Source organism: Condylura cristata, unplaced genomic scaffold, assembly GCF_000260355.1.
Source record: "Condylura cristata isolate star-nosed mole 26May11 unplaced genomic scaffold, ConCri1.0 scaffold00018, whole genome shotgun sequence".
Classification (NCBI taxonomy): Eukaryota; Metazoa; Chordata; class Mammalia; order Eulipotyphla; family Talpidae; genus Condylura; species Condylura cristata.
The window spans coordinates 5,038,665-5,050,909 of NW_004567119.1; the positions used below are offsets into that span (position 1 = coordinate 5,038,665).

Here is a 12,245-nt window from a genome sequence, read left to right on the forward strand (position 1 = left end):
CCTCCCTCAGTTTTGTGATCAGTTTCTTAAATTTGCTTTATTTTGAAAAAAGCTGTTTATGCATACAAGAGCTGGGGTACAGGCCAAAGGTGTGGGGGTAGGGTGAGAGGCTTCACCAGAGACAGAGTGGGGAGCAGAACAGGCCGAGTGATGAACTCCACTACTGAGGGGAGCAGCAGGTGGGTCAGGAGGGGTCTGCTGCGCCCTGTGGGTCAGCTCCCTGGCCGGGGATTGAACTCATGTTGCAGTGGCTGTGGGGAGCTTCGTAGCGCTGCGCTGTAACCCACTGCATCACCAGGGAGAGCCATCTATGTTGCTGCAAAAGGCATGAGTTTATCTTTTTGATGGCTGCATAGTATTCCATGGTGTATATGGACCACATCTTTTTAATCCAGTCATCTGCTTTTGGGCCTTTGGGTTGATCCATGGAAAAGCATGCTTTTTAATCCATTGTGTTCCTGCCTAAAAACTTTGATTTCCAAATCTGACTTCTGACTGAACCCCTCACTTAACAGTTGCAGGTTATTATGGCCTTGTTTTTCGGTGAGAAATGCATTCCCCGGGGCTTGGTGCACAGCAGGAGCTGGGAGCAGCGGGAGCTGCTTGTGCTGACAGCTCCGGTAAGGCATGAGTCCTACTTGTATAAATGAGTGAGTTGTTTGACAAAAAATTTTCGATGGAACTTCAGTCCATAAATCTACTAATTGTTCCTCCCTGTGGTGAACATTAGTTACCAGTGAGAGAATTAAACGATGGCTGCTCCCTCGGCACTCACACGCTGCACGGCTTCTCCAGTGGGTCTGTTACTGAGCTCTGCTAACAGGCTAATGCACAACCTTGATCCTCCCTTCCGTGGGAGGGCACTGATGCCCGAGGCTACCCTGACTCTGGGGCAGCGGGCCGGGAGCTGCTGTGCACATGTCTTGCCTCGAGGGAGCTGCTTGCACCCAGGTCTGGTCAGCTGTCATCTGCCGGGACCGAGGCCTAGGCTTGCAGCTCTTCCAGCATTTTCAAAGTAAGTTCAGATTTGCACAGACAGCTCCGTCACGTTTCGGTGCTGGCTATTAGCTGAACGCTATGAGGGGCACGGCCAGAGCACCCACTGGCCCTAAGTCAGCCGCAGTAGTTGCACGCGAACACTGACCTGCTTGCCGGCTCTGCCTAGAATGATTCCCGTGCGCCCTCGAGCTGTGATTCCTGGTATTCGTAGGCGATGAGCCGGAGCCCTGGGGATCGCCGTGTGTACAGACACGCACGAGATGCACACCCACGCACACTTGCGCCCGTGCACCTGCAAGGCAGCAGGCCTCACACGCACGTGCAGTGTTGACTGTCGAAGTGTGGGGTGTGCAGGGAAGCAGGCTCGCCTCTCCCCTGGTGTCCCGTGGAGCGTGAAGAGGGGGCCCCCCACTCCTGGCATTCCTACACTCATCCAGGCCAGGGGAGCATGACTGATAGCACGCCATCCAGGGTGTCCTGGATGGAGCTGGAGTCTGGCTAGAGCTTGTCCTCCAGAAATTTCTGCACTTGTTTTCCCTAAAGGGCGGGGGGTGTACAATGAGGGCCACTCGAGAAGAAGCTGGTGAGTTCTACACTTCTGCACTTAAAGCCTCTCCTAGTGGTTGTGTGTGACCCATTTGCTGCAAACTTAGAGATTTATATCCCTAGGTATTTTGCAAGATTTTGCTTCAAGCTGTCTCCTGGGGTTTGCCTTACAAACACAAAATGGACATCAAGCCTTGGCAAATACAAAATCACAAATCATTTGCCTGTGAGGGCTCTCTACCGAAAGCACTAAGGCTTGGCTGGGCTGCCGCCTGTCGAGTGGAACCAGCACAGCCAGGGGCGGAGGCGTGACAATGGCATTTAGGCCTGTGACAGCTCACGGGCAGGGCCAGTGAGGACAGGGACCCCTGAGTGCTCTCTCTGCGGCCGGGGCTCTCAGGGCAGCCAGTACTTTCTCTGGGAGCGTGGTATAAAGGTGGCAGCTTGCAGCTCAGGCGCCCCGAACCATCAAGGGTGCCGTGAGCAAGCAGTGCCTGTCAGGAAGTAAAGAAAGTGGTTCTGGGAGTTGGGGCAGGAAGGCAGTCCCCGTTTTCATCGGGGGCAAATGGTTTTGGACTCACCCTAGAACTGAGGGGCCTGAGGGTCCATCTGACAAAGGTTCTTTGTGGGTATAAAACCGAGACACTTCGATGAATGCCGGTCACACACAGGGTTGTGCATGCGATGTTTTCTCACGAGGGTGGTGTGGCGGATGGGGCGACACTCGTGACTTACTGAGCGGGGCGCTGACCCAGTATCTGCCAGGCATCCTCCCCCCACTCCGCATCCCCCCCGTGGCTTCTACCTGGATAGTTCTTAGGATGAGGCAGAGGAGGACCCAGGAGGGCCCGTGGGTCAGTCCCAGCTGGCAAGACAGTGGTCAGGCCAGGACCTGAGCCCAGGTCTGTCCACTGCCAAGGTCTTGTGGCTTCCCAGTTATCCCTGGGTCCTCTTTGTTCCTCGTGGCTCACAGATACAATGGTATTGATGGAATACAACAGAAATGCATGGCTTCACCTATGCCGCGACTCCCAGGAACAATGCCTGGACGCTTGCAGAACGGACGCCGGGTCTGCGGAGTCCTCTCCCTGGCCTGCCCCGCGGCCCTGACCGGGCCGCCTGTCTCCTGCCCCGGTCTGCTCCATGTCGCACTGTGCGTAGCGATGAGTAATACATCGCCAGTGCATTTCGCAAGGCACAGCCCTCTCCCTGCCTGCCCGGGAGACCACCGTTGCAGGGGCAGGCCATGGTGGTGTCCTAGGGGTCTGGCGCCCGAGTCTCGGGTCCTGCTTGAACAGCTGTGCACACACCGTCACGCTCTCCTCCAGCTGTCGCTTCACCTCCTTCCAAAGTCAGCTCACTCATCACTCACTCAACCAACACCTACGCCGTGCCGCCAGCTGCTGGCTTCAGTAACACGAAGGTGAAAAGTCGCAGTGGAAACTCTTTCAGGACACCTGACACCCAGTGTACCTTCCCAGGTTGCACCTTTAGTGGGTGACGGATGTTTTTTCCATAAAGATTATTTTTATTTATTTATGCATACATGAACTGGGGTATCGGCTAGAGGATTTGCCAGAGACAGTGTACGGAGCAGAACAGGCAGACTGAAACCCACGGCTGAGGGGAGCAGGGGGAGACAGCGAGGTCTGCTGCTCCGTGTGGGTCGCTCCCTGGCCGGGGACTGAACTCGCGCTGCAGGGGCTGCAGACAGCTGGGTAGTGCTGAGCCAACCCCTGCAGCGCCAGGGAGCCCTGACAGAAGCGCTGAGTGACCCCAGCAGAGGGAATTATTTGAAAGCAGAGAGTGCCAGACAGCGCAGCCGGGTCCGCGGACAGGCCCGGCCGACAGGGTAGGAACCACATGTGGCTCCGACGTGCGGGCACCTGAGGCCAGCCTGGCAGGGCAGCAGCGAGGCGAGGCCACAGCGTGCCGACTTGGTGAGATGGGCCAGCTCACAGTGATCACAGTGGGCTCCCCGCGTGTCCTGCACCCCGGCGCGGGCTAACAGGCGCCGTCCCGGCGGGCGAAGTCTGTCCCCGTGGCTGTCATCTGCATCCGTCTCATCCGAGGTGGCCAGTGCGTTTCCCGGGCCTCTGAGCCTTCCGCGGCGAGTGGTTCACCCCTGCGCCCATTTATTTTATTTTATTATTTTTGCCCATTTATTTTATTTTATTTTTTTTTTGCCCATTTATTTTTAATTGTGGGATTGCGTGACTTTCTCCGACTCTGTCTCGAGTATTATCCCTTCTCTGTGAGGTGTCACTCTGCTGTTGTTCCACGAGGTCTTCTCACCTCTGAAAATCCCCGCTTCTCGCTCAGGGGCCCGTTGCTGCCTCATTTCTCTGTAAGGATGCAAACGATACTGCGGTTGGAATCCGTGTGCTGAGTTACCCTGGCTTCCTCGGGGTCTGCACAAGTGTTTTATTCTTTCAGCGCCTTCCACAGAGCCTAGCTATCCTTGCTCTCCGTTCAGATTGGCAAATGAGGCTGGGAGGAGGGGCCCAGGGAGCGCCAAGGAAGCGGGGGCGTGGAGGTGGCTGCGGGGGCGGCGGCCTGCCCCGCAGCAGGTGCGTTATCGACAGGAGCTGACAGTGGCCACCCCGGAGTTGCCGGTGGTCACCCGCTTCCGTCGGTGGTCACCCGAGTGTGGCCTGCCTCCGAGGAGAGGCTCACATCGGAGCAGCCATCATCCTGGGGCGAGCGTGACTCCTACGGAGGGAGGTGGTCCTCATCGCTGGCTCTGGCCAGCATATTTACAGGTCGTCGGGGAGCTTCTTTGCCATTTATGGCTTTGACGCGAGTGGGAACAGCAGCCGTGGCTACACGCTCGGTCCTCACCCTGGAATGTGGTAGCTGGACGCGCTCCTATCTGGGTACACCGTGCATCCTGCAGTCACCCCAAGCTTGGCATTGCTACCCACCGCCACAGCAAGCAGCTCTGAAAGCGGACGCTTGCCGTCCACACGGTCCTCCCATCTTCTCTGCTGTCCTAGGTCAACCCTGGAGGTCCGCGCGGGCTCCGAGGCCCCCCGCGCCCCCTCGTCCTGGTCTCACTTGGGCGGCGATCAGAGCGGGCTGTGGGGCCCCGTGGCCTCGGAGTGTCCGCAGGCCTCAGCACCGCTCCCACACACCCCGTCCAGAATTCAGAACAGCGCGGCGTGGCTGTCACAGCCGGCCCTGTGTTCAGCCTGCAGGAACGGAGCATCCCCAGAGGGCTACATCGAGCGCCTCAGATGAGACAGTGAATCATTCCAGAGATGACACCCAGTCTCTGAATGAACAGTCTGGAAGTTTCTTCCATAATTAGCGTGGCGTGTGTGTCCCTGGGGAGCTCTCGGTGATGGCAGTGCAGGCTGTTAGCAACTTATTTTTCCTCCTAAAACGAGCTGTTTTTGGGCTGCAGCTCTGGCTGTGCTTTCACAACTATGTCTGTCCCAGGAGAGCTGCCAGAGTGACATCGCCCCCACAGGCTGACCTGTCTCCAGGCTCTTCCAGAGAACACACGTGGCCGCGAGTGAGGGCAGCTAAGACAACCAGCAGGTGCAGGGTGAGCCGCCTGGGGTGGCTTCTCTGCCCCCCTTTCCACGGAAGAGGTGTGGGCAGCAAAGGGCGTGAGCCGGCCTCGCCCCATGCCCGGCCCCTGCGTCAGAGGGGACTCTGGCCTCGCTGTCCACTCGGCGACAGAACAGGAGAGAGGGGAGGCAAGGAAGGCGGGGACCTGGGGAGTCTGGAGGGGAATTTCTGTGCTGAGTCCTGCTCCTTCTGGGGTGTGCAGGAAGCAGGGGCACTCACTGCCCACACCCGGTGATGAGGGCTCCCCAGGGGCTTCTGAATCCGGCCCCTGGAGGCGCGACTCAGACTGGCTCAAGTCCTAGAGAAGCTGGAGCTGGCTGGGGCCTTCACCTCTGCCTGTCTGGGGTCTGCGGGGCAGGGCTGAGGGGCTGGGGTGGGAGACAGCTGCTGCTCAGAGAGGCAGTGTGGCCCCCGCCACCCCGAGGTGGTCAGTGGAAGAGTGGGCAGGACAGGACTGGGGTTGCGCTGGCCCCAACGCCCTCCTGGGGCTGTGGGAACTTCAGCAGACGGGGCAGCAGAAGGCCCTGTGAGGAAGCTGGAGCCGCCTTCTGCCGGAGTCCCCAGCGAAAGCTCAGCAGGAAGAGACGATTGCACTTGGGCCCCAAGGAGGCGGTCAGGGCTGTCGGGTGCCTCGGAGTGAGCAGAACATTCTGGGCTGCCTCAGATCTTCACGCAGGGCAGGAGGTTCTGCAGCCGCTCAGTGCACCCACAGTGGCTGCCGCAGCATGAGACCCTGAGTGCACCTGCAGTGGGGCTGGGGGCCCCGGGCAGTGGTCCCCTGTGCTGCTGGGGGCGGTGGCAGGGGCAGCTCCCTCCTGTGGACATCTTGATTCTGTCCGCACCACACACCTCTCTGGCTCCCAGACCGGCACCCCGGGGTGGGGAGTCTGCCTCCTTCCAGTTGAGGAGGAAGGATGGCAGGAGGGGCCGGGCTGGAGGATCTGCTCTCCTCGGGGTGGCGCCCGCAGCTTCCTGGGGCAGGAAGGCGGAGGCGTGTGGGAGGCACTGTGTGTTTTGGGGAGCGGTGCAAGCCTTCCTCTTCTGGGTCTTTCTCTTTCTGGCTCCCGTCCGGACACTGAGGGACCACAGGGCTGCTGGCTTAGCTGTTCTTCCTGCTGAAGCAAATGCCACAGTCTGCAGTCTGAGCTGGGCTGGGCGGTCCAAGGCGGGCAGGAGAGGGCGGGACTGGAGGAGACCGGGGTGGGGGCTCCCACACCAGACCTACACGCAGGCGCCCTCTCTCCAAGGCCACAGTTCTCATGGCCTTGGCTTTGCAAATGCTTTTCCTTTTCCTGGGAGCTGAAAGCCATCTTCAATGCCAGCTTCCCCATCTCTCTCCAGGCAACCTGCTCTCCGCCCCTTTCAGAACTGAAGAGACCTCTACCTGGACGCGACGGGCCCCCGGAGCCAGGTAGGGGTGAGAATGCAAGGAGGAGCCCAACGTTTTTGACTTTTCAGAGATTTAGATAAAGGGGGGAAGAGGAGAAAGGAGCAAGCGGGGTCCCCTCGTCCTCCCTCAGGGCGCGGTGCCCTGCAGCAGGAGCGGCTGCCTCGGTGCCTTCGCCCCTGCGTCAGAAAGGGCAGCGCAGTGCTGGCGGGTGGGCGTACCTGCTGGCTGCCGTCCCCACGTCCTAGCCAGTCCTGGGTCTGCGGACTGGTGAGGCCCGTCCGTCCACTTCACCTGGCGCACTCCTGCACCCAGCTGCACGCCTTCCTCCACCTACGCTGTGTTCAGACACCGTTGGTGTCTGGCTGCAGTAATGCTGATGAGAGTCTCTGCCCGCTTTTAGTCATGTGCTGATGGGCTTTGGTGATCAGCGCCCTAGGCAATTTACCAACCTGTGTAGAGCAGAGAACTTTTCCTGCCAGGAATCTACAGCCACTGGTGTAGATTCCTATAAGCCAAGAACAAGCCGGAACGCACGGGCCAGGTAGGCCCCGCCAGGAACGCTCCTTTTCTTACCAGCTAGCCCCGTCCCCTTCTCGGCCTACAGCGGTGTCGCCTGCTGTATCTTGGTTTTGCCAGTTGCTCTCTGAAACCAGCTGCACTCGTTCTTGTCGCGGACAGAGGCCCCTGCTTCAAGCTTAGGTCAAGTCCTCTGGACTCACTCAGGAAACATCCGCCAGCTGCCTGTATGTCAGCAGCGCTCGGCAAAACCCAGCGGGGCGATGAGTGATGTGGACATAGGCGAGGCGTGTCTCTCTCTCCTCTGGGCCTTTGTGTGTTCCTCTGGGCTTCACAGAGGTGGGCCATGTAGCCACTCTTTGAAAAAAGGGAGCTGGTGGCCCTCCCTGGTGGCACAGCGGGTTAAAGCACTGCACTGAGAAGCTAAAGCCACTTCCGCATGAGTTCGATCCCCGCCTGCCCCCGGAGGAAACCACATGGCGTGGCAGACCTCTCCTGACCCGCCCGCTGCTCCCCTCAGCAGTGTACTTCGTTGATCTGCCTGTTCTGCTCCCCACTCTGGTGAAGTCTCTCACTGCCCCTGAGTCTCTGGCCTGTACCCCAGTTCTGTATGTACAAATAAATCTTTAAAAAAAAAAAAAAAAGGGAGCTGGCGAGTGACATGTTTTCTCAAATAATCAAGGTATTGCCAGGACAATGATCTGGGTATGATTTAGCTCTTTTTAAAAAAGACTTATTATGCATCCAGAACTGGGGTACAGGCCAGAGGTGCAGGGGCAGTGAGAGGATGCACCAGAGACAGAGCGGGGAGCAGAACAGGCAGATGGACGAAGTACACTGCTGAGGGGAGCAGCGGGCGGGTCAGGAGAGCTCTGCCGCGCCCTGTGGGTCTGTTCCGGGGTGGGGATCAACCGCACGCTGAGGTGGCTTTAGCTTCTTAGTGCTGCACTTTAACCTGCTGCACCACCAGGGAGGGCCTGATTTAGCTCTTCTTACGGGCTCAGAAAAGTTTAAGCCATCAGTATCTGAACTGCTAGCGAAACCTGAGCAGAGCTTCTCCCCTGCCTACTGGGCTGGTAGGGTGACGGCAATGGAAGATACCCACTGAGTGGAGAAATTACAGGATAGGCTCTCTCTGAAGAGAGAACCTGTTGCTTAATTTGGGTCAGCTGCCCCTTGGTCCACATGAGAGGCTTGTTGTGGTGATCAAGATGAAGGCTTCTCTGACCCTAAGTCAGCCTCTCAACCCGGCAGCCACGGTGGTGAGTGTAAACTGCACGCCGGGGTGTGGACCGTGCAGTATTCCCCAGTAAAGTCAACATAGTAAAAGTAAACTTTGCCTGTTAAATTTGTTGCCATGGCGATAGAAAACTTGAATTACCTGTGCACTCACATTGCAGTAACACTAGTGTCACTCTGAACCTTTAAAAGCTTTTCGCTGTCTAATGGTCCGGGTTTCAGTGCTGAGCCCCCATGTCTGGAAGTTAGGGTTTCAAAGTCAGAATTCTTATCTACACCCAGTCTAATCAACCTTGCACAGGAGGATTTTTTTTTGCCAGAGGTGCTTCAGGCTACTTTTTGTGCAGGTTCTAGATCCCAGTACTCCAAAGGTAAGCCCCATGACTCAAAAGATTATCAGGAAAAACAGCAAAATATAATGATTTCCCTAGAGTTGTGGGTATTGAGTGATTTTTGCATTCTTTTTTTCATGTTTAGGTCAGCATGGTTTTGTGAATTCTATAAAAAACAATGTTTTAATCGGCGTTTCTCTATTTCCAAATCTTTAAGGCACACAGGTTGTTTCTAGCAGGAGGAGGAGAAAGAAACACTGAAAATTGCAACATGCCCCATTCACCTTCCAAGGTGAGTTAATTTGCATACAGATGTTCTCGGCTCCTGAAACTTTTACCCTTTACTGTATTAGACTGAACAGTAGGTACTCGAGATTTGATGCTGATAGAGCTATTATCAAAGAGCCTATACAGGACGGGGGACAGGAGCACCCCAAAGGTTGGGTGTGTGCGCCTGGGACCCAAACACTATTCAGAGGCTGCAGCCACTGGAGCAGGCCCAGCCCGGCTCAGCCACGGCCACCAGACAGCTGCTCTGCTCAGCCGCCCCTGCTCCCAGAGCCGGATGCCTCCCGGGAGGGGCAGGACACGGAGCCAGGCCTGCCGTCTGTCCCTCCACCGCTGCGGGAGCTGGCGGCTTCGCCGGGTCACGCCCCGCGCACGAACGGTTCGCCCCACCCCCTGCAGTCCCCCGGTAACACCGCGCAGCCAAGGAGCCCCACTTACTGTTAGCGGTGAAGATGGCGTCTCCCTCTGGCGGGGCGGGGTCTGGGTCCTGGACCACCTGTAAGGCGCCCACGGTCCGGACGGCGGGGTCCAAGGTGACCGAGCTCTCGTGCACGGTGGTGTCGCTGGCGCCCGTGATCTGGTTGGTTGCCGGGCTCTCGAAGTCAGTGGGCAGGTCGTCCATGCAGTCGGCGTTGGGCTGGGGAGCAAAGGAGCCAGTGACCAGGTGGGGGTCTTCACCTGCCGGATGGCCACAGGCTACTCCCTGGGGCATTTCACTTGGGTAGTTTTTACAGTAGCATAGAAGGAGATTCCAAGTCTCCAGTGGTTCTGCCAGATCAGTACCTACACAAAGTTAGCAGCGGCGTCCACGGCATCACTGCTTAGGGATGATGACGTATCCAGAGCGCCCTGCCTTAGCGGGGGCCTGTGCGTGTGTAGGAAGCCGCTGACAGCCTGCTACTTAGCCCCAGGTGTTGCAGGCAGGTAGACTGACAGGAGACAGCGGTGGGGCTCATCAGAGACAATTCAGGACTGAGGCGACTTGTTAGAGAAGCCACAACCTGCTGTAGCAAAAGCCCTGTTTACTCAGCATGCAGCTGACTGTACAGTAAGCCCGAGCTACTAATCTCCCCACTCTTAAAGCGGGGGACCCCTGGTGCATTGCCTGCTCCTTGCAGAGCCCAGGGCCCCGCAGCACCACCTGGACACCAGAGAAACGGGAAGTCTGCTGTGAGAGGCAGCCCGGGCCACGCCTGGTCGTCACGCCGTCAGCGTTCTGACTCCGCAGAAACATTCTATTCGTGGCAAAACCTTGTTCTTTATCAAGTTTTACTCTCTGGTCTCAGCTCTGCTGTTGGAAGTGATACTGAGCAAATTCCTGTCTTCACACACACACGCACACACACAAGTGCCGACCCCTGTACCCAGGCTCATTCTAGGAGGGAGATGCTGGAGAGTCTTGGGAACAGTCAGCATGGCATCCATCCGTCCGCTCTGATCTGAGCCAGCATCGCCTTGACGCCAACCACACGCTTTCAAAAAGGACCAAAAAGGACGCAGACATGCTGAGAATTCTGCGTTCACACCACGATGAAGAATTGTGTCCCAAGGCCACTCAGAGAGGAGCCCTGGTCTCGGCCACCTCCAGCGCCCTCCTGTGCTCCCGTAGTCAGGTCAGAAATCCCCAGCGAAACCCCAGCCCTGTCCCTTTGTTAGCCTCTGTTCGTGAGGGTCCACCTCTGTGTCCCACTTCGGGGGGGGGGTCGTCTGTGGAGCCCCCGTGAGTGGGTGGCAGCCCTGGGCAGGGCCAGACAGCTCCCGCAGCCTGCCCAGCCACCCTGGGGACCACACGTCTCCTCCCCGCTCAGAAGCAGCTGAAACAAAAAGGCCAGTGTAGTGTCCAGGCCCCTGGTCGGAGAGCGAGGAGGGTAGAAGGGGACATGATTCCTGCCCTGCTCTGCAAATGCGAGGACGCTTGTAAGTGAAACTGTTTACGTGGGGAGAAAAAGACTCCCGGGTGAGGATGGGCGCTTTGGTCTCGGGGTCACAGAGACCCTGACTCTTATTTTCTGTGAAAACAGGGACCTGGGCAGGCGCTGCGTGGACTGACTAGAGCAGTGGGCATCCTGAATGGGCCGGAAGATGTAGCTCAGGGTCTGCTTAGACAGTGTCACGGGAGCAGCCTGGCCCCACTCTGCGTGAGCCCCACGAGCAAGACTTTTGAAAGCCCATGGTTTGTGCCTCTAACAGCAATGGCAGCCTCATCTTTACAGAGACTCTGCAGTGCTGTCTTGAGCCAAGGTTTTCAGGTTAGTCTGGGGGGCTGGGAACGCCCCGCTACCTGGGTCCTTCTGCTCAGCACCCCGAGGACAGGAAAGGTGTTTGCCAGAGTGAATGACCCGGGCTGCCTATGGGCTGCCTATGGGCAGGCTGGGCCGGACCCAGACGGGAGCCCCGTGCCGCCCGGCCTGAGGGCCCTGCCTCCCGTCAGTGCTTCATTTCTCTCGGTTACAAATGCCTCTGGCCAGGGCCGCACGGTGAGGGCAATCCTGCCTCCCCCACCTGCTCCACTCTCATTCTTGAGCTCACGCTAGAGACTTCAGACTCCAAACAAAAAATGTCCTCAGCTCTAGGTTTTCAGCTCACTTGCCTTTCAGCTGGAGACAGTCACTGGGGAGCGGCCACCGTCCAGGGGAGGGTGGGGGTGACGCTCATCCCTGGACTCTGGGCCTGGCAGCCTTGGGCCACAGCCCCGCTTCCCGAGAGAAGGCGGCTCCCTTCACTGCGCCTTAGCAAATGAGGGGGTTTGGAAAATGGTACAGCAGACTCGTTATGCTGCTTGGAAAGGGCCCCAGTTTGCTCCAAGGAAGCAGCTTCTAACTGAGAAGGCTGTGGGGGTGCCGGCCAACAGCCACACACGCAGGGAGTGTGTACCCCAAGTCATGCCCCGGACCATACTTCAGAATCCCCAAGACAAAGCCAGAAGTGTGGGGTGGGGGCGCTCTGGGATGCAGCCGAGGCCAGTCATGCTCCTGGCCCCTTTGGCAAACTCTGAAGGACAATGCCGCAGAGGACAGTCGCCGGACTTGGTAGCAGTCAAACTCCGGCCAGAACATCTGCTGCCAACATGGTTCCAGCTTTGGAAATAAGACGAAGGCCACTGACAACTATGTAAGACAGTAACTAGCTGTGCCTCGACTGGTTTGCACGTAGCTTCTGGAGAAGCCTCAGCTGCCCAGGAAAAGCCTTGGAGCCTAATGTAACTGCCATGGGGGTGTGCCCAGACCCAGGACTATGCTAGGAGCCTGGGAGGTGCTTTGAGCAGTAGGTCCAGGACGCGGTTGTCAACTGCAAGGACGCCGGAGCTCAGCCCCACGCGCTCCCATCACACACCCCGGGCACAACAGCGACAGCAGGTG

The 12,245-nt window shown here is 57.9% G+C and overlaps 1 protein-coding gene across 6 annotated transcripts in view; it reads right to left on the reverse strand.

The window, feature by feature from the left end:
- Nucleotides 1-12,245, reverse strand: part of RNF150 (ring finger protein 150) — a 109,892-nt gene that overhangs the window by 10,648 nt on the left and 86,999 nt on the right. For 3 of the 6 annotated variants that reach the window (XM_012726944.1, XM_004685193.2, XM_012726945.1), the window contains exon 6: nucleotides 9,325-9,523. In XM_012726944.1, the coding sequence (XP_012582398.1) occupies nucleotides 9,325-9,523 (199 nt within the window). Of the gene's footprint in view, nucleotides 1-3,201; nucleotides 3,671-3,735; nucleotides 3,891-7,299; nucleotides 7,385-9,324; nucleotides 9,524-12,245 lie in introns of those variants that run through there. The other 3 variants (XM_012726947.1, XM_012726949.1, XM_012726948.1) reach the window with 3 other exon arrangements.